At 40.7% G+C, this 22,586-nt stretch overlaps 1 protein-coding gene across 13 annotated transcripts in view; it reads left to right on the top strand.

The window, feature by feature from the left end:
• SUGCT (succinyl-CoA:glutarate-CoA transferase) overlaps positions 1–22,586 on the top strand; it is a 349,368-nt gene that overhangs the window by 295,797 nt on the left and 30,985 nt on the right. Inside the window, exon 13 of one of the 13 annotated variants that reach the window (XM_085537632.1) lies at positions 2,110–2,518. The exons of 11 other annotated variants lie outside the window; for them this stretch is intronic. Coding sequence is in view for 1 of the 2 variants with exons in the window: in XM_032442545.2 (XP_032298436.2) it covers positions 2,110–2,180 (71 nt within the window). In the remaining variant the exon portion in view is untranslated. Of the gene's footprint in view, positions 1–2,109; positions 2,519–22,586 lie in introns of those variants that run through there. One more of the 13 variants, XM_032442545.2, reaches the window with a different exon arrangement.

The raw sequence follows: 22,586 nt of genomic DNA, 5'->3' as shown, positions 1-22,586 counted from the left end.
TGGATCCTTTGTACAAGGTGTCATTTGGAAGTCCTTAAAATATTTGATCCTTTTTGGGATCCGTCCTTTGAATGCTGAGAGGAAACTGAGAATAGGAAAGTAGATTATGTTAAAAAAATAAAAAGGTGTTAACTGAAACACGACAATTGGACCATTTATAGAGACAATCTATTTTTCACCTCAAAGGCAGAGTTCATCAAACATGAGTGGAAAATACTGTTATTGAGATCTGAATTGCTGAAAGTATTCACCCCCCACCCCCCCCCCCCCCCAAAGAGAGTTTCTTAGGTCATATCCATTTTTTTATTATCATTTTTAGGCAACTTGCATAAAATCTCTTCATGGTGTCTGGTCTCATCTAATAGCTGGGTATCACCTGCAGTTTGATCACCTGCAGAGATTGCAACTTTCTCTCGAAATATTAAGTGTTTGCAATATTAAGTATTTCAAGTATGGTTAATGAAGTCACATTTCCACAGAGGAGAAGCTTAATGACTTCTGGGACATGTCAAACAGGTTGAAATGGTAGCTTCACTTTTTCATTTCTTCTAAATAACTGGTATTGTGATATGCCCTTAGTACAGCTGCCTATTTCCTTTATTTATTTATTTATTTATTTGCCTCAAGTACTAATTAACTAAATTCCTCTAAAATTAAAGTTTCATCTAAAATGAACAAGTAAGTTTGGCTTTATTGGTTCCTAGTTCTAGTATTTATTTATTTATTGTGACAATTCAACTGAAAAACACAGCTCTTGTTTGCCTTAGGTACTATAATGGATCTATTGCTATTGTATTTAAATGGTAGATAAACTCACTGGCATCTTGAAAACCATGTAAGAATTACTATCCCAATTTCACAGAAACTAAGAACAATTTCCCTGTGGTCATTCAGAGGCAGTTCATGACAGAGAAGATAAATTAATGTCAGACCCTTTAGTCCTTGACTACCTACACATCACTGGCTCATCCTTTTCTCCTTGCAGAGGAGCCAGGCATATGACCATGTAACAGAAAAAGCTTAACAGCATGGTTATGTGGAAAGCTGCATAGTCCTTAGTGGTTACAGCACTGTGTCTGCTGCTCTGCAACTTCAATGCTCCTTGCAAGTGTTCCCTACGTCTTCACAATAGCCTGAATATTTAGTTAGCAAATACTGTTATCACTGTACAGTGGTTAGGGAGATCAAGTCATCTAGGCACATGCTGAAATAGTTTGCTGCTTCATAACCACAAACAGTAATTACTTTACATTAAGTTGTGTGGCTAGTTGGTAAAAGTGCTAGAATTTTATGGTTCTGTGTCCAGTGGTTGTTCTCCACCAGATTCCTACTGGAAATGTCAAAGATACTATTTCATACAGGTCAGGCTTCTGTTGGAAGGAAGTGATCCAAAAACATCTTGCTTTTGTTGGTTATATTCTCTATGTGGGTAGAAGGCATCTGAAAATCTCATAATCTTATCAATGAAAATATTTATGTGTGTGTTAGGTAAAGGTGATATATGTGTATGACATCTACAGAAAATGTCATATAGACTCAACAGTGCAAGCAGATATGAATCTATGTACTTAGTATATCTAAATGCATAAATAGGATACTTACCAGCTTGTAAGAAGTTGACATTGAAGTCTGGGTTTTCTTGTATTCTATCTGTTTCTTCTTCAAACTATGCCTGAAATTTATATCACCAATGAATGTGAAATACAATTATACTCAGAAACATTGTTTATTTATGTGCCCACAGTATCTGTTTGTGGTCTCTCTGAAGGGGACCTTATTTCTGAAGTTCTTGAAATATCTCCAATATGCAGACTGAAAATACCTAGGTTCCTGAGTACTTTTTAGGTTCCTAATGTTACACAGATTTTACAGCATGCTTAAAAACTGTTTGTTGAATTTGGTCCTCAGTCTTTCATTTGAAAGTGGCACTATTTATGGCCTTTAAGTTAAATGGTCTTTAAGTTAAAAGTCAAAGCTTAATTTAAAAATAATATGTGAATCCTGTTAAAAGCTGTTCAACTGTAAAATATACCTTAGCATGAAGGATAATAATGAGATACCCATGGTTTTAATTAAGACTAATCAGAAACACCATGATTTTTCTTTCAGTTCACACTCCAAGAGCATCCAATGTGAGCAGCTTGTGTGAAGCTTGTGGGTTTGCTTGTACTCAAATGTAAGGATTATTTGCATGCTGCCATTCACCAGTGCTTTCAACAGCAGTTTCCACATGTCACGGAATCTGTACCATATAAACAGACATATTTTCTCCATGTATGTTGTGTCTATAAACTAAGCAGAGCTTAACTGTTTTAATAGAAATTGGGCCAACATTCAGTAACGTTTTAAAAAGGATTGAGAAAGCTTTACAAAAGAGGACTGGTACTGCACAAAAATAATAATTAAAAACTTCTTAAAGCTGGCAAGTAAGTAGGGGTGCTTTTGATTTGGTTCCATTGCTAACACTACATTAAAGACTGAATTTCAGAGAGTGCACTTTCTTCAAATTAGGCCTGCCACATGTATTTTCAGATCCAAAATTATAAGTTTCCATGCACTGATTTGAGAAAACTGATGCTTTATTTCTCTCTAGTCACATTGATTGGAGAAAGAGTTGGGGGGAAGAGTATGCTCACCTGGATTTAACTGTCACAGTGCCATCCTTAACAAGCTGAGTATCCAGATGTTTTATATGTAGAGTCCACTCCTGTTGGTTTATCTAGGAGAGTGAGTGAAGATGCCAAGGTCATGTCTTTCCTCTGTGTCACCCAGAAAAATAGAGGCTGCATTTCTTCAATGAGGAATCTTGTTTCTCGTATCCCATACAGAAGTCTCTACTACCCAAGGACTGATTTTCTATATTAACAGTGTATTTCCAGAGAGTTCTAAATAATGCAAAATTAAATAAATGGCATCAGACAGAACTGAGAAAATTATTTTACTCTGTCCACCCATTTTATTACTATATTTTATTTCTTTACCAGAGGCTGGTTCTACTTTTGTTTGTGGTTAGAGTCTAGGAAGACTGGATAAGTCAGGCACAAAAATTACAAAAAATCATTTTGTGTGTTGAATTGACAGTCATTTATAGTTTTCATTATAAATTCAGGTTCTGACAGCACTTTTAGAAGTCATTAGTGCTTTGCTAAATTTTCCCACACCTTCTTAGAGTATGTTGGTTGCAGTGCATGCTGCGAAGTGGGGTTACTTAGCTTCTCATTACGGATAAATCCCAGCTGCAGAGATCTAACAAATCCAGAGGAAGAATTCAGCAAATATATTCTGGTTAGTCAGAAGTGCAGCCTCTTCTTTCTCTGTTTCTCAAGTACTGCTTTCAGTGTACAATGTGTAACTGGTCAGCTTGTGTGAGAAAAAGATTAGGGAGTTTGCTGCTTAATGAAGGAACTGAAAAAAAAAGTAAATAGTAAAAAATGTGATGCATTCATATTGTTGAATATTTAAGGTCACTAGAACTTTTTGGAGAAGTAGTGGAAGAAGGAGAGAAGGAGAATAATGTTTAGGGTTCAGTGGAAAGTGCTGTGGGGAGCTGTGGGCTTTGGGAACAAGAAAGAGCATTGAAGGTTGATGAGTAATTGAGTTACATGGGATGTATTAACTCATGGCATATTAAGTTGCTTATGGTGATTATCCTCAGGATATTAGAGTGGGCGTTGGTTAATGGGAGACTAGGGAGAGGGATTTGGGAAGAATAGGGGAGTATGTATTTGAGGAGCATGGGATAGTGGAGCTAGATGGCAAATTGTTAGAGGCTGGGAGAGTATCCTGGGAAACTATTGGATGTTCTTGCTGTATTAACATACACTTCCAAAAACAGGAGGAGGTCTCATGAACTGAGCCACTATGGATGTTTCTCAGTCTTTACATTAGCTTTTATAGTCTGTATGGAAGGGGAGATTTTTCTCCAAGCATGGTTAAGTGACAAAGGAGGACAGAAAGAAAGTACTGTCAGCAGGGAAGATACAGAAATAATCTTGGCCTTGCTGTGGTAACAGCAGATTGGTCAGGATACCTTAGCATAAAGGCAGGTAGGAGTTAGGATATGGTAGGAACAGAAGTTAAGGATGGGAAGTGTTTGTTACAGCCAAGCTTTATCCTGTGTTCAAGGTCTGTATTTTCCCAAATTTAATTCTGTTTTTCTGAACTCTAAAACTTCTCTCTCTTCACCCAGCTAACTTTTCTGGTGGGTTTACTAATGATTTTGGGGGATCTGGTTAAAATATCTCCATGTGCACTACAGGTCTCTTGATTGGGTGATACTTCTTGTGGTATCTGCAGCCATAAGTAGTGAATTAAAACAACAAATAGCATTGTGTAACAATCTATATCTTCTTGAAAACTGAAGTTGTTTCCAGCATCTTCAGTATGTTTTAATACTGCAAGTTCAGTAGTTTGTTAGCAAATGGGATTTTGACTAGAGAGACCTCAGATGAGATGCAAGCAGAGCAATTTCTGAAAGATTTTTTCCATGTCTGTGGCTGTCAGTCTGATATGTGCCCCCCAGTGTACCCATGAAAAGAAAAGATTTGGGGGCCAGATGTTTCTTGCAGCTTGCAAGTGGAGTCTGGGTCACATTGGTGATATCAGCCATGCCTCGGTATGCATGTCCACAGAAATAAGAGGCATTATGGTGAAATCATAGAATCACAAGGTTGAAAAGAACCTACAAGATCATCTAGTTCAATCATCCTCCCATTGCCATTGATGCCACAGGCCACTTAACCATATCTTGTAGCTCTTCATCCAGATGCCTCTTGAACACTGCCAGGGACAGTGACCCCACCACCTCCATGGGCAGGCCATTCCAGTTCCTGTCTAGACTGAGAGAAAAAGGTTTACTTTGAATTTTAAATGTTTCAAATTTCTGTGTGTTTGTAAAATTAAAATGATCCTAAAAAATTAAATCAAAGTGATGTTTCATTTTTCATTTCTAAATTTGAGTGCTACTTATTTGGAGGAGGGTGCACAATTCATTGCATTCAGCACAATGGTTTCTGCCTTCAAAGAGCAACTAAGTGCTAAGCAGTTCTGGAGCCACTAAAATCTCAATGATACTTCTTGGCAGCTAGCTATTATTTAATTTTAATCAATTTATGTTGCACAGACATGCATCAGAAAGGGAACCTAAATATTCCAATCAAGATCAGGGCTATGACATTCAAGGGTGTGCGTACAGAAACCAATGTATTTTCTTCAACATTATGGGAAACAGTTTCCACCCAAGCGTTAGCTAAGAGTTTAATCCTGCAATTAGTATGCTCTGTGCCCAAAAACTATCGCTTGAAGCACAGCAAAATAGATGGATTTAGAATTCAAAGAAAATATCTCCCACAACAGAGTAATGCTCAGTTTATCAGATATAACTTGGGGCAGTGGTTCATTCTCATCAAAAGTAGCTCTGGGAGACAGGATATCAGAAAATTAATATTTGTATTTCATTCCAATACAAAATGGAACCCATTATGTCAGACATAAACAAATAGTAAGAGACAACTCCAGTCTCAAGAAGACTAACAAAACTGTAGGAAAAAATAAAAGGGTATGGCAAGGAAAATGTGTCTTGCCTGTGATCACAAAATTATTTGGTGAGAGAGCAAGGAGCCAAATCCTCTGTTTAGATTCTCAGCTTCTGCAATCTGTTCTGCAATTGACCTTACTACTTCTAAACAATCTACTAGATGACTATTAGCTTCTTCTGACAGTTTTTTGTTTGTTTGTTTGTTTGTTAACATATTAATGGTTTTCTTTTGTGTTTTGGTATTGTGTGTCAAAGTTGTTCTATGGAGAAGTGTTGTGCAAGTTACCCTACTCATGTGAAAAAGAACAGAACAGTAACAGATCTATAATTAAGGTAGATTTAAATGTTTCTATATCAAAGCAAGCTGTTCTTAAAAGATTTATGTTATAAAAAATATATGTATATAACAACAGAATAACAGAATCACAGAATGACACGGGTTGGAAGGGACCTCAAGGATCATGTAGTTCCAACCCCCCTGCCTAGCAGGGCCACCAAACATACACCTTTACTAGATCAGATTACTTTAAGCAAAAACAGCAGATGGCTTTGAAATTAATGAAAATAATCTGCAACAGGTACATATATAAAGTATGAAGTAATTCCTGGCATTCTTCAGTTGATACAGTATCTTAGAGTTGGGAGAAAGAATTAGAATCCAGGAAAGCTACTCAAAGTATTTTATTTTATGATTTTTCTTTTCCCCCTGCAAATGGATGAACAAGCATTACAAACATGCTCTACACCTGTAAAATCTAGTTATATGGCAGGTAACCAGGGAATATTCTGTGTTTTAAAATGAAATCTGCACATTGAATCAGGCAGAGAACAGCTGGCTTAGAAATCAGCCTGAGAATGAGAATAATCTATGAAAGGTATTTGTGTTAGCATTAAACATTTTTGCAAGCTGTCAGTACAAAAGATAGCCTCTGAGCTTTGTGGATTAAGGAAGTGGCTGGTATGACTTTCTGGAATAGGGCTACCTCGTTATGAATGGAAAACTCAATTAAAATTTAGTTATGAGAAAGGTATGTAAGACCTTGTGATTTACTACTGCACAATGCAGGTTTATGTGTTAAAAGGGAGAATTTTTGGTCAACTTTCTGTTGAGTTGTTAGAGATAAAGATATGGTCATGCCTGCAGCAAGTCATTGCTTTTTGAGCAATAATTCTATTCCAATATGCATGTGTATGTGATAAGCAGTAGAAGGAAAACAAAGTGAAAAAGAAGCTTTCTCTAACAGCTAAATAGAAATACATTTACAACATTAGATAAAGTACAAACTAGCATGTGAAATTCCTGTACATAAGGAAAAAAAAATTATGAAAAAGAAATTGTTAAATCATAACTGTGTTATGTGTAATTGTTAAATCATAACTGTGAGAAATCAATGAGCACCAGACAAGACAGTGCAAAAACTCACTCATTACAACATTCTAACATTAGGATGTGAATACCATTTATTCCACACACAAATGGGAATTGACACAGCTATTTTTAATCCAAACTGCTAGATATATGTGTGCAAAATGAATACTTACCCTTGGATTTTGCTTGAAACTAAGTCTATACAAAATCACTTATGTTTACTCAAAACAGGAAATTATAAGAGAAAATTAAGTAAATCAGATTATCCAAAATGCCAGAATTAAATGGAAACAAAAACTGTTAATATGGAACAAAAGTGCCCACACAGACATTTGCTCCGAAATAACTAATTGCATGAAGTAAAACCAACTGTTATATTAGTTCCAGTTTTCTGTGTGTATAAGCTCTGGGACCTCTGGCAATTAAAATATAATTGTTATTGTGATGCAAATATTTAAATCAATTGTGATGCCATTTAAATTGCCATTGTAGTGTAAAGTAGACACAGCATTGCTGAAAATGAGGCCAGAGACTGCCAGGCCCTTCATATTTAATAAGGATTTGTAGGAGATTTCTCTTTCCAATTATATGAGGTAAAAGAAAGAGGAGAAGTTGAGTGTTTTGCAGTGAAAAAGCAGATTGTGGAAAGCAGAAGAAATACAGTAAATTAAAACCCACAAGTGCAAATGGCAAAGGATCAAAGGTGAGGGGCTGTGTAGGAGAGAGGTGCTACTGATGCTCCCAGACATTCAAAGATGGAAAAATTCCATTAAAACTAAGCACCTGCTGCTTAAGATTAGGGCTCAAAAACTACAAACCAAGTCAGTGAAAGCATTTTGCTATGCAGTTTAAAGGGGATCTGAAGAAAGCAGCCAAAATATCAAGAGGTGGAAAAAGAGAGAACGGGTAAATATTTTAATGAAACTGATCTGTGCACATTTAAGATGGGATATTGCTTATGCGTGGCTGGTTTCAATCTGATTTTAATTTTTGTTTTCCAGCTTTTTAGTTGTCTCCTTGGGAAAAAAAAAAAAAAAAAAGAAAAAAAAGAAAGAAAGAAAGAAAAAAAGTCTGTTTAGTTTAGTAAGGGATAGGCAAGCGAGCTTTGGATGGCTTCCTAACCTTGTGCCTCATTCCTCTTCATGGGTGTGTCTGACTTAAATTTCTGTTTCTTAATCCTGCTTGAGTCTTTGTGGGTGAGGAGAGATGATTTCTGACTCTTTTGCCCATTGCAGGGTAGAACGCAACACTGAAATCCCTTCTGACAGAGCAAAGGCTGGCAAGTATTAGAAACCACAAGAACTTTGATACAGAACCAGCCTATACTTAACTGCCCTCTGCACGCTCATGCAGCATGCCCACACAACTGAGAGTCAGGCTGGAGGCTGCTTGGTCTCAGATGGCTGCTTCTCGTGCCCCACACTGCTTTGATATTTGCAAGCCGATGAGCTGAATATCATATGTCAGGGATTGGCAACAGACAGTGGAAAGACACAAAGCTGTTCCCAGTACTTCACGCGGAGACAGTATTGATCAAATTGTCACTTAGAGATCTGTGGAAAAAAACAGCCTAATCCCCAGTATACTTCTCTAGCTGACTCCCAGAGCCCAACTTAAGCACTATGTTTCCCTTTAAAGAACTTAAAATTAACCCAATTGTTACTTTTAAATAGGAAATAAGAAATCAGAAGTGGCCAGAAAGTTTCTATGGAGTTTTTCTGTACCTTCCTCAGTGAAAGGATGTTCATTCTTCGTGTCTGCTTTGAATACCATTTGTCTTTACACAGTCAATCTGAGACATCCTAAAAGAGAAAGCTGATGCCCTCAGCTTTTTCTTGAAACTGGGACCCTGTGAAGATGTCTGAAGGATGACCCTCAGAAACAAAGTCATGTCAGATTGCACAGTGCTTTCTGAAACTCCGCCAGCATTTTTAGTAGCCTGTGCCTCAAGGAGTCTGGGCACCTTACCCAAAAGGAGCTAAAAATGTAATTTGCAGTTCTTCAAGTAATCCAAAACAAAGTATCAAATCCCTTCCCATCTTTGTTTGCCAGGGAAAGTCCCCGTGAAGAGGAACTGGCCTCCTTCTGCAGCACAGTGGACAGCAGATGTAAATGAAGGGTGGAGTGGGAGAGCTTTTGGAAGAATGATCAGGCTGTGCATAGCACTCAGCCCTACTTAATCACAGATGCCTTGCTCCAGAGTCAGGTTCCAAGTATTTCCATGGTGTTCAAACATAGAATTACTTGGCTGTCATTTGCTCTGGAATTTCAACCACCAGAGTTTCCTTGGCTGTTTTGCAGCTGATGACTTTTTCCATTATTTTAATACTCACTCAGCAGATACTTACTTGGTGTGGGTCACTAACCAGGCAAGAAAGTATCAACTGACGGCTGAATTTTCCAAATGTGAAGATTTGTGTGCCTGCATATTGTGTCCATAGAGGAACATAGAGTCTGAAGTGTAGAATAAATGTGCATGGCAGTAAGCATACTGCACATGACAGACACATGATTTGATATCTGTCTGTCATGTCTTATCTTTGACTTTGTGTAACAATACATGTCTTCTGATTCTTAATTCTATTTATTTATTTATTTATTTATTTTCCCCAGTTGTTAAGGAAAAATCAGTCAGGGTAAGAGTTATAAGTGACTGTGAATAATTCTGCTACAGGTGGACACAGAAGGCTTCCATTTGTCAATTTCTTAACAGGTTAAGCTGGATGTTTTAAGAATTAATCATTCAAAATTAATGACTAAATCATGTGAACTAATATACAGATGGGTTGTGGTGAGGCTAGGGATCAAAGGCAGAGTTGCATGATACACTGCTTCTGTCACAAGCCATTTGACACCCAGCTCACAGTGTTCTGGCTACCAGCTATTTGCCAAAGCAGCCGTCATGGTGGATTTCAGCACCAACAGGCAGCAATGCCAGGTAGATCCATAGAACAGGTACCTTGAATTTTGAAAAGAGACTTAAGGAAAGATGATTGGCGTCATCACAAATAACTCTTTTAATACCAATTCTCCTTTCAAGCTGTAGTTAGTAGAGGTTAGGAGGTAGCAAGGAAAAATGCTTATTATTCTATCATTGCAGTAAACTGTGCCTTGTCTGTGCTTACAGAATGGTGTAGAAATAACTAGGCAAGGACTTCAAGGACAGACATAGAAGAATGATCCATAGGAGCTGCACTATCTGACTTGGGATGTGAGTGATGTTACGATGTTTGGACTTAATAAATGCTTAGGAAAAGATTGCTTAGGAGAATGTTCATCAGTCTTTCAAATTTCTGTTCAGAGAAGGTTTTTAATTTTATTTTTATTTTTTCAGTTGACTAGAAAAAGCTTAAAGTTTATTACCCTGCAAAAAGCATCTTTAACAAGTAAGAGGTAAGCAAGAATGTTATATCCAGCCTTAGACTCATTCCATATATGTTCTTAAGTGTGGATTGTCTTGGATCCTTGAATTAAGAGACTCAAATTAGCTTCAGGTATGCAGGCTTCAGTTGGCTGCCTGAGGAGCAAAGAGCTCATCTGTGAGGATATGTTAATCTCCTCCTGCTCTGATGGTGCACAGCTGGCCTTTGGGGTCTCTGAACAGCCAAAGAATCTAACCTATAGCTGGAGACAGGACACAAGAAAGCATGGATTGGTGTACTGAAGGAGATGCAGACACTTTCTGGGTTGGCTTACATGCTTATCCCAACATGCAAAATCACATTAACCACAAGGCATGGGGCTGGGAAATAGTTTTTCCCATGCTCGGTAGGAGGGCTCTGAGGAGCCTCTTGCCTTCCTGCGCAGTTGGGGCATGACTCACTGCCAGGATCTTGCAAACATGTTGCAATGGAGTGGTTCTCTGTCTTTTCTAGGGGCTCATTTCAAGTGACATTCTGATTTTCTTGTTCCACATTAGTAGGACACTTCTCGCTGACTATACTTCTCAAGATACAGTGATTAAGGCTTTAATGTTTTAGTGAAACAATACATAGACTTCTTAAGTGTCGGAGAAAGCTCAGGTAGTCTGTCTTAAACCCAGCACTGTTGTATGGAAACATTTGAGCTTAATGGGCATTTCAGAATCCCATACCTCTTATACCCAGGAATAACCATTATGGTCACACAGTCTGACTTCCTGCATGGCACAAGCCTTTCAGGCTCACCGCGCAATTTCTGCATTACAGTTTCTGTACCTACACATCCTGTGGCTAACCCACATCCTGCGCTGGGATTCTGTATTGAGTTCCGTACTGATTAGATTATGACTAGAGACAAATTATATTTTTAGCTTGGCTTTTCAGTAGCTTCGGCTTGTCTCTCTTTAGGTTTTTCCTGATGGAGTTTTACAAGGCTTCTCCCAGTTAGTCACCTTTGTCATTAAGATCTTCAGCTCCTTCCTGCAAGAACAAGACACTTAAGTGTCTTAAGTGTCCTTGCCCTGATCTTGCACCTTTCACAGTGCTGTAGAAAAAGGTGTCTAGAAGTTGTTCCATGTGCAGTGGGACTAAATATCATTTTCCTTCAGATTTCAATCCTCTATAAACTCAATGTGGACTTATGATTACCTGACCTTTCCTTCTGTCTCTTGTGCCATGTATTCATAAGGAAAGACAGGTGACTCTTATGCAGTTGTGTCTGTACTTATTGGTAAGTGCTTTGCAGCCAGAGTATTTTTCTTTTACTTTTTCCCCTATGTCATCAGGACAGTAATTTTGGTATCTGTCCTTCAGCAGTTGCCAATTTTCACAAAACTGGTAAGAATTTAATTTTCCTTGGGATTTTTACACTATGATTACAATTGACAGATTCAGAAGTTTTGGGGGGCAAAGGGACAAAGCAGAGAAAGAGATGATTAGAAAGACAGCACAGACATGTAAATGCTTTTCCCTTGGAAATGAAGCTATAGATTCTTACCTAGGGAATTTATGGTTCTTTAAAATTGCTACCTCTGAGTATTCTTACTCCTTGTCTTCCTTCCTGTCTTTCTTTCTTTCTTTTTTTTTTTTTTTTTCTTTTAGTCTTTTCTTAAGGTTTCATGGGGGGTTTCATGAAAGAATGGAGACCTGTGAGGCTGTACAAAAAGTAAGACCAAATTTTCAGTGTTCTGTGATCACAGAATCACAGAATCACAGAATGACCCGGGTTGGAAGGGACCTCAAGGATCATGTAGTTCCAACCCCCTGCCTAGCAGGGCCGCCAAACATACACCTTTACTAGATCAGGTTGCCCAGGGCCCCATCCAGCCTGGTCTTGAACACCTCCAAGGACGGGGCATCAACAACCTCCTTGGGCAGCCTGTTCCAGGGCTTAACCACTCTCCTAGTAAAGAACTTCCCCCTAACATCCAACCTAAATCTTTCCTCTTTTAACTTAAAACTATTTCCCTGTGTCCTGCTATTGTCAGCCCTTTCGAAGAGTTTACTCCCCTCCTGGGAGTAAGTTCCCTTCAGGTATTGAAAGGCTGCAATGAGGTCACCCCACAACCTTCTCTTCTCTAGGCTGAACAAGCCCAACTCCCTCAGCCTGTCCTCATAGGGGAGGTGCTCCAACCCCCTGATCATTTTCGTGGCCCTCCTCTGGACCCTTTCCAGAATCTCAATGTCTTTTTTGTACTGAGGGCTCCACACCTGGACACTCCAGATGGGACCTCACAAGAGCCGAGTAGAGAGGGACAATCACCTCCCTATCCCTGCTGACCACCCCTCTCCTGATGGAGCCCAGTATCCCATTTGCTTTCCAGGCTGCCAGAGTGCACTGCTAACTCATGTTGAGTCTTTCATCCATCAGGACCCCCAGGTCCTTCTCTGCCAAGCTGCTCTCAAGGACTACTCCTCCCAGCCTGTACAGGTGCCTGGGGTTCTTCCGGCCCAAATGCAAAATTGCATTTTTTAAGTTTAAGTTAACTTTAAGGTTCTTAATGCTCTTATGTACTAAGAGTCCTCTCTCAAAACTGTATTGAATTATGCAGTTATGCAGGATTACTCTTAAAATGCAACCAGAATGACTGAAAAAATGATTGCTTATATCCCAGCAGTCATGCACAGTTAATTGGGTACAGATAGTATGGTGACACTTGCACTTTGCTGTGTTGAACCTCATTAGGTTCACCTGAGCCCAGCTTTCCAGCCTGTCGAGGTCCCTCTGAATGGCATCCCTTCCTTCCGCCGTATCAACTGCACCACTCAGCTTGGTGTCATCAGCAAACTTGCTGAGGGTGCACTCCATTCCCTCATCGATGTCATTAATAAAGATATTAAAGAGCACCGGTCCCAAGACAGACCCTTGAGGGACACCGCTCGTTACCGGCCTCCACCTGGACATAGAGCCATTGACCACCACCCTCTGTCTGCGGCCTTTCAACCAATTGCTTATCCATCTAGTTGTCCATCCATCAAACCCACTTCCCTCCAATTTGGAGATGAGGATGTGGTGGGGGACCATGTCAAAGGCCTTGCTCAGGTCCAGGTAAATGACATCAGTCACCTTCCCTTTGTCCACCAATGCCGTCACTCCATCATAGAAGGCCACAAGATTAGTTAAGCATGACCTTCCCCTGGTGAAGCCATGCTGGCTGTCTCAGATTACATGCTCATTCTTTATGTGATCGAGCATGTTGTCCAGGAGGATCTGTTCCATAATCTTCCCAGGCACGGAGGTGAGACTCACTGGCCTGTAGTTCCCCGGGTCCTCCCTGCTCCCCTTCTTGTATATGGGACTGATATGGCCCTTCCTCCAATCGTCTGGGACCTCACCTGACAGCCACGACTTCTCAAATATGATGGAGAGCGGCTCAGCAACCACCTCAGCCAGCTCCTTCAGGACCCTGGGATGCACACCATCTGGCCCCATAGACTTGTACTCATTCAGTCTAAGGAGGCACTCTCGAACTTGCTCTACCCTTACAGTGGGGAGGGATTTACCTCCTTGGTCCCCACATAGAGGTTTGGGGATGCAGGGCTTAGAGACGTGAAAAGGACTAGAATCCTGGCCACCAGTGAAGACCGAGGTGAAGAACTCATTCAGCACCTCAGCTTTCTCTTCATCTGTTGAAGCCATTTCTCCTTTTAAATTTACCAAAGTAGGTACGCCCATTTTGGCCTGTCTCTTCTGGCCAATGTACCTGTAGAAGGTTTTCTTATTGTTTTTCACATCCCTCGCCAAGTTCAGTTCTGCCTGCGCCTTGGCTTCCCTGATCCCACGTCTGCAAGTCCGGATGGCATCCCTGTATTCTTCCCAGGTGACACAGCCTTGTTTCTAGAGCTTGTACACCTCTTTCTTCGCCATCAATTCTCTCAGCAGGTCCTTGCTGAGCCATGCCAGCTTCCTACCTCATCTGCCCACTTTCTTATTCAGGGGAATGGAGAGCTCTTGTGCTTCCAGGAGGGCATCCTTGAAGAGCAGCCAGCTCTCCTCAACATCCTTGTCTTTGAGGGCAGCGCGCCAGGGGATCTTGGCCAGCATTCCATTGAGTAGCTTGAAGTCTGCTCTTCTGAAGTTCAGCATCCTGGTCCTGCTCTTTGCCAGGCCCACATCGCTTGAGATCACAAACTCAACCAGGGCATGGTCGCTGGAGCCCAGGCAGCCTCCAACCTTGACGCCTTTGATGATCTCTTCAGCATTGGTGAGCAGCAGGTCCAGCAATGCTTCACCTCTGGTCGGTCTGTCCAATACCTGAACCAGAAAGCTATCATCAATGGATTCCAACAGCCTTCTGGAGCTCTTGCAGCTTGCCGTGTGGTTTTCCCAACAGATGTCTGGGTGGTTGAAGTCCCCCACCAGAACAAAGCCCGTGAGCCAGACGCCTCACGCATCTGGAGCAAGAAAGCCTTGTCAACAGCCTCCCCTTGATCAGGTGTCCTGTAGTATACCCCTAATACCAGCTGACCTTTATTAGTCCCATCTCTAATCCTAACCCACAGGCTCTCAACCTGTTCCTGACTGTTTCTCATAGGGAGCTCCTCGCAGTTTATCCAGTCTCTGACATAGAGAGCAACTCCCTCACCCTTCCTACCTCGCCTATCTCTCCTAAAGAGTCTATAGCCGTGGATGGCAGTATCCCAATTGTGGGAGTCATCCCACCATGTTTCTGTGATAGCAACAATGTCATAACTTTCCGAGTGCATCACAGTTTCCAGTTCTTCCTGCTTGTTACTCAGGCTACGTGCATTAGTATAAAGGCACTTCAGCCAGGCTATCCATCTCGCCACCTTTATAAGGGATCCAGGATCTGCTAGAACAGCAGCATCCCCTGCATCCCCCTGCCCTACTCCATCCCTTTGCACTCTGCTGTCATTGCGCATGGAGTTTGGTACTAGCCTTCGAATGACCCGTTCAACCCCAGTAGCCCTTATTTTGCCCCCTTCCCCCTTCGTTCCTAGTTTAAAGACCTGTAATGTGATTCTGTGATATGTATGGGAAGTAGTAGACAGCACCTTACTGACAGGTTCTTAATGCTCTTATGTACTAAGAGTCCTCTCTCAAAACTGTATTGAATTATGCAGTTATGCAGGATTACTCTTAAAATGTAACCAGAATGACTAAAAAAATGATTGCTTATATCCCAGCAGTCATGCACAGTTAATTGGGTACAGATAGTATGGTGACACCTTAAAATATGAGGTATATTTAAATGCTGAGCAGTATTTTTACACTGACATTATCCGGAAAGTTGGCAGACAGGAAACATACAAAATGCTTTTTAATGTATTTCTGTAAGTAAGTGAACCTTCAGGTAAAAAAGTAACTTTGTAAGTATACAGAACAAAGAGTTTTACGAACTTTATAATGGATACTTCCAGTGCCTAAGTTTGGATTTAAAGTGTTGTGATTTTTAGACACCTGTCTATGATTGTCAGAAATTAACTATTTCTTTTATTTGTGCTCTGCCTGTCAGTTCCATCGCCTTACAACAGTTCAGTTTTTATGTTCTTGTCTGTTGTGGCATTGGATAATCCTCATAGCTCTCCCATAGCTGTCAGCATTTGCCAAATGAGGAAAGGTAAACAGGTGGCTTGTGGATCATAGAATCATAGAATTGCTCATGTTGGAAAAGACCTTCAAAATCATCAAGTCCAACTGCAGCCTAACTGCACTACCCTAACTCTAACAACTCTCATCTAAATCACGTCCCTGAGCAACACATTCAAACGGTTTCTAAACACATCCAGGGATGATGACTCAACCAACTCCCTGGGGAGCCTATTCCAGTGCATAACAACCCTCTCTGTAAAGAACTTTTTCCTGATATCCAACCTAAACTTACCCTGGCACATCATGATGCCACTTCTCGTCCTGTCAGCAGAGAAAAGAGACCAGCCCTGCTCTTGCTGTAATAACCTTTCAGATATTTGAAGAGAGCAATAGCATCTCCTTTCAGCCTCCTCTTCCTTAGACTAAACAGCTCCAGCTCCTTCAGTATCTCCGCATAAGGCATATTTTCCAAGCCCTTCACAAGCTTGTTGCCCTTCTTTGGACCTACTCCAGCACCTCAGTGACCTTTCTGTACTGAGATGCCCAAAACTGAACACAGTACTCAAGGTGAGGCCTTACCAGTACCAAGAACGGGGCCAGGATTACTTCCCTAGTCCTGTTCATTGCACCATTCCTGGTACAAGCCAGAATGCCATTGGCCTTCTTGGCCACCTGGGCACACTGCCGGCTCACATTCAGCCAACTGTCCATCAGTACACCAAGATCCTTTTCCATTAGGCAGTTTTCCAGCCCCCCTCCCCAATCCTGTCCCGTTGCCTGGGGATGTTGTCACCAATGTGCAGGACCACATGCTTGGCCCTGTTGAAACTCATACAGTTTACTCTGACCCATCAGTCCAGTCTATACCGGTTCCTTTGTAGTGCCTTTCTTCTCTATGGCAGATCAACACTCAATCCTGAAACCCTTCTCAAGATCACTAATAAAGATGTTAAATAGAAGTGGCCCTAGAACGGAGCCCTGGAGTACACCACTCATGACTGGCCATCAACTGGATTTAACTCCACTGACCACAATTCTTTGGGCCTGGCCATCCAGCCAGCGTTTCACCCAGTGGAGCATATGCCCATCCAAACCATGGGCAGCCAGCTTCTCCATGAGGATATTGTGGGGAACAGTGTCAGAGGCTTTACTGAAGTCCAGGTAGACCACATTGACAGCCTTACCTTCATCCATTAAGTGGGTCACCTTATCACAGAATGAAATCATGTTTGTCAGACAGGATCTGCCATTCATAAACCCATGTTGATTGGGCCTGATCCTTTGATTGATCTTTAGTTGGTCCATGATGGCTCCCCAGATTATCCATTCCATAACCTTCCCTGGCACCAAGGTGAAACTGTAGCTACCAGGTTGGCCCTTTTTGAAGATGGGAATCACATTTGCAAGTATCCTGTCCACCAGGACATCTCTGGTTAGCCAGGACTGCCAAAGGGTGATGGAGAGTGGCTTGGCAACCACATCCCCCTACTCCCTCAGCGCTCTAGAGTGCAATCCATCTAGTCCCATGGAACTGTGAGTTTTTGGATCATGTCCAAAACCATCTCATCGTGGATTATGCAGGGCCTATTCTGTTCACCTACCAGTGCAAGGAGCTGCGTGCCCAGAGAGTAACAAGTCTTAATACTGAGGCAAAGAAGGCACCGTGTTGTTCTTGGCACCCAACAATGGATGGAAATTCTCCCTAGACCTCCTCTTACTGTTGATGTTTTTATAGAAACACTTATTGTTGTCCTTTACCTTAGTGGCCAAGTTCAGTTCTAGCTGGGCTTTGATTTCCTAATTTTCTCCTTGCACAGCTTCACTATGTACTTGTAATGGTCATAAGTTGCTTGCCCACTCTTCCAAAGTCCATAAAGTTTCCTTTTGTTCTTGAGCTCCAGACAAAGTTCTCTGTTCAACCAGTCCAGCCTCCTTGCACATCTGCTCATCTCCTATGACTTGAGGATGGTCAGCTCCTGCACCTTTAAAATAACTTCCTTAAAATATTACCAGCCTCCCTGGGCTCCCATACCCTCCAAAAGTACTCCAAAGGGACCTTCTCAACCGTGGTCCGAAAGAGGCTAAACTGCCTTCCAGAAGTCCGAGCTGGCAGTTCTGTTGATTCCCCTCCATGGTTCAACAAGGACTGAGAAATCTAGCATTGTGATCACTATGCCCCAGATGGCCTCCTACCTTTACATCTGCAACAAAACCTTCTCTGTTAGGAAACGGCAGGTCCAGGATTTTGCTTCCCTTTGTTGGCTCCTTCACCAGCTGCATCAGGAAGTTATCTCCCACACACTCTAGGAACCTCTGGGACTGTTCCCTATCTGCTGTATTATAAATCCAGCAGATGTCTGGGAAGTCGAAGTCCCCCATGAGAACAACAGGGAGAGACCTGGAGACATCACCCAAATGTCTGTAAAGTGTTTTGTCCACCTTTTCATCCTGGTTGGGTGGCCTGTAACAGACTCCCAAGATAATGTCAGTTTTATTGCCCTTTGCTTTTATTCTGACCCATAAGCTCTCAACCCTATCATCACCATCATTAATTTCCATGCATTCACATTCTTTCTTAACATAGAGGGCTACACTACTGCCTTTCCTGCTTTGCCTATCTCTTTTGAAATGTTGGTAGCCATCCATTACAGTGCTCCAGCTGTGCAAGTCATTCCACCACATTTCCATGATGGAGACTATATCATAGCTTTCTAACCTCACAATGGCTTCCAGCTCCTCCTGTTTATTACCCATGCTGTCTGCATTAGTGTAAAAGAACCTGAGCTGGGCCTCCTTTCTAGTGACAGTAGTCCTACAGTAGTCCTAATGTCCTCTTGACCATACTCAGCCACCAACCTCACACCAACCTTTGTGTTCTTCCTACAGAAGTGTGAGTTGTCCTCCTCATTCACCTGGGCACAAGACTGTGGGATCTTACTAGTACATCACTCTCCTACAAGCACTGGCACGTTACATACAGGCTCTGTTCTAGTGACCCCAATTACAACCCCACTCCTCTTTGGTACCTAGTTTAAAGCTCTATCAGTGAACTTTCCCAGCTGCTTCCTGTGCAGATTTTACTACTGTTGACTAATGTTTATTGATTTATTATTTATATCTGTGTTTATATGGCACCTAACACAGGTTGTACCTTTTTTTTTTTTTTTTTTTTTTTTTTTTGCCATTTGAAAAGGTTTGTCCTTTGTCCATCCATTTCTATGCATCATACCAAAGTTTTGCACCCTATCAGCTGTGCTGAGTGCCAGATGAACACTTTGTGTGGCTCTGTCTTAAGCAGGGGAGGAAGTGGAATCTGCTGTAAAGGAAGGAGTGAGTCTGAATATTACCCCCTTGATATTTTTCCAGTTCTGAGTTGTCCTTAAAAGCTGTAATGTAATGTAAAAGGAAAAGATTTTTTCCAGAGATTAATAGAAGGTAAATCCCAAGAAGTCTCCCAAGCTCTCAAACTTCTGTAGCAAGGAACCAAAACATATTGGAGTTCTCCAGTTAAAGTGATGCTTTCTTGCTTTCTGAAGATTTCCTGAAGTCTGTGTGCCCACCCTACTTATTCCAGCAGTACTTCTTAACAGCCGCTTTTAGCCTGTGTGTACTTTTTCACTCTGTATTTTACTAAGGGGAAGAAGCTCAGTGTGAAGGCATCATGGCCAGGCTGCACATTACTGCATGCTCAGGCATCTCATGCATATCTCAGCTGGGAGGTGGATTAACACAAGTCAGGACTGGGACAACAGGGAAGAGAACCAACATTCAAAATGAAGTCTCCCATGTCTACTCTTGGTAGTGCATTCCTGGACACATCTCTTCTAACTTCTGAGTGTTTTTCATGTCAGTCATTAAACCCGTTTCTCTGATATATTTTCATATTTTTTTTTTCTTTTCAGTACCATAAAAGTTGCTTCTCATTTTCTGCTGATCCTGCCCTTACAGTGGTTTCACAACTAGCTGATTGAACACCCCAGATACTTGAACTGTAGTGTATATGGGATCTGGGTACAAATGTGTTGGTTCTGGGCCATCTCTGTTGATGATCTTTCATTGGAATTGTGTATGGGAAATTGGTAATCACAGCCTGAACGTCTGATCAATCAGCTGAGGCAAGTGTTGGGACAGCTGTGAATAACCTTTTGGATATTTACTACCATCTTTACATTATTATCACCATAAAAATTGCAAAACTGTTATGTAGCAACACTGTGCTGGGAGAGGTACAAGTTCTTGGTTTGTTTTTACATGATTCATGTATGTATATAGATTAATCTGTGAGCTGAGATTGAGCTAGCTAACTATGGGTGTTGAGTTTCTTGTTGCTCTCTGTTTTCAAATGAAGACTACACATTGCAAGAATAGATATGTGTACATTAGTTCAAACTTTCCCTTTCTTTTTCTTTGTCCCACTTGAATCTTAACAAATAATCATGCCTTCTCACTGAGCTTGGCTGTCCTCAGGTCTTATTCCCTCTGCATAATTTGAGAGTCAGATTATTTCAATAAGCTTTAAACTGTGCTGTAGAGAAAGTGTTATCTGGTGACCAGCTCACAGTGTTACAATATTACTATTTGTCAGGAAAAAGCAAAGTTAATTATCCATTTTATATACTATTCTTTGTTCTTTCAGTGTCGTTCTAGTTCAGTTTCTACTACCTGTATAACAAAACTGACTTTGAATCTGCAGCTCTGAATCTCAGAAATGCAAAGTGACATGTTTCATATGCATCACATAATTCACCTGCTTAGGGTAAATGTTTGAAGATATTTCATTCTCACAGGGCCCTTACTGTGGTCTAGTTTTAGTGCTTTTGTTTCATTTCATCTTCCTCTTTAATGTGTCTAATACATCCCAACATAATAGCTCTGCTCAGTGCCTAGCAATTCTGTGGGAAATAAGCACCAAAGAAACAGAATTTACTGTGATGGTGTTGTGTTCAATTACTGGCAAAATCTTCAAGATGACCTTTAAGGTACATCTGTCAACATAGTCAACAGTGATAAAATTTTGATTTCTCATTGCGCTACTATCCTTGAACATTACATGGTGTACACAGCATGTATTTTAGTGTATTTTGATGTGCCAAAGTCAAAATAATAACAATAATAAGAATGTCAGCCTAGAATTTAAATGTGGTGAAAGCACTTTGCTTTACTGGCAATAATTGAAGCAAAAAGTGAGAAGCTCTTTTTAATTTAATGGGACAAAGGTAAACCACAGCTACTCATTCCTTCCCTGTTTTGTTCAAGTGACCATAGCTGTCCCTTTAACTTGATGACTGAATTGAGAACAGTGTCCTGCTTACAGCAGGATGGTACCAACAGGTGACCTCCTCCAGCCAGTGAATTTTCTTCTATCCCAGCAAAGGCTTGCTTTCATCTGCAGAGTTCCCTGTAACTCACCCACATGCAAATGCTTCTGACCTTAATTAAAGCAGTTCACCTCCTTCTCTGCCTGAAGGGATGGTTTCCTCATAAGGCAGTTGTGTTTAATTAGCATTTGCATAGCATTCTGCTGGTTGCTCTCCAGGAGTGTTGTTCTGTAGGAGCGTGGGATTGCTGAAGCCTGACTGGCAAGCTTTGCACCCTCCTAATTGACACAGAAGCCAAGGAGAAGTTACACAAGGAAAGAACAGAGAATCGTTAATGATGGATCATTAGCAACTAGATCCTTTGGATGAATGTAGATAACTTTATAACTCTATCAAAGTGAAAAGCAGCATGATGAATGATGCGTCAAACAATGAAAGCTCAAAAAAGACACTGTTTTTTATAATTGCTATGCAGTTTTCTAGTGTGTTCTACTTTGTAAGATTAATTTTATTTTTCTTCTTATTATAAGTTTATTCAATGTCTTCTGCTATCACTGCAAGGTGTCCTGGGATTTATGACTAGAAATTTTAACACTAGCAAAAATTTGCACAAGCAAGTGGAAACAGTGTATAAATACTGATTAGTTCCTGTGAGAGTCTGATGATTTCTATGTATAAAGAAGGCATATTTATGTTCTCAGCTACACATGCCAGAAATAAGAATATTTCTATTTTATTTGCTTTTATTTTTTATAGAAATTGCCTAATAATTTTGTGGCTACTTTGAATTTCTAGATCTCTAAGGGGCATTTTTACTCTGAAATTCTCTTCATAAGTATTGCAGTTGACATAAATACATTACTTCTGTGGCTTGCACTAGGACCAGTTCAGCCCTCTGTCAGTCCTAGGAAAAGGAGTTAATACGAATATACTTTGGTGATGTCACCTGTCCTTTTAAAAGGTATTGATTTCTTACACAGGATTTCCTCTGAAAACTGGATTATGTTCAAACTGAGTTGAATTAGGGTGATTAATTAGTAGAAAAATTACCACCAGTTACAAATATTAGTGTGTTAAAGGTACTGCAAGAGATCGAGAAATCTCGAGGACCAGCCATAGTTCAACTACACTAACATAATCATTCCTTTAAGCCAGACTGATAGAAAATCTGTAGACTCCTTACAAGACCTTTTTCAGTATTTCACTACCCCTACAATGACTGAAGTTTGTTTTCTAGCGCCTAACTTCACTCTTATGCAATTTAAGTCAATTAATTTCTTATCCATCATGAATATGAAAAAGGATCTATTTTTATGTTGCAGAAGGGTCACAGAATTTTTGAAGACAGTTCAGAAGACAGTATTTTTTAATGGCCTTCTCTTCAGGTACA

This window comes from Coturnix japonica, chromosome 2 (assembly GCF_054131305.1).
Source record: "Coturnix japonica strain WE chromosome 2, WE-NBRP24, whole genome shotgun sequence".
Taxonomy (NCBI): Eukaryota; Metazoa; Chordata; class Aves; order Galliformes; family Phasianidae; genus Coturnix; species Coturnix japonica.
The sequence above is the reverse complement of the archived record's forward strand: the minus strand, read 5'-3'. Positions and strand labels throughout refer to the sequence as shown.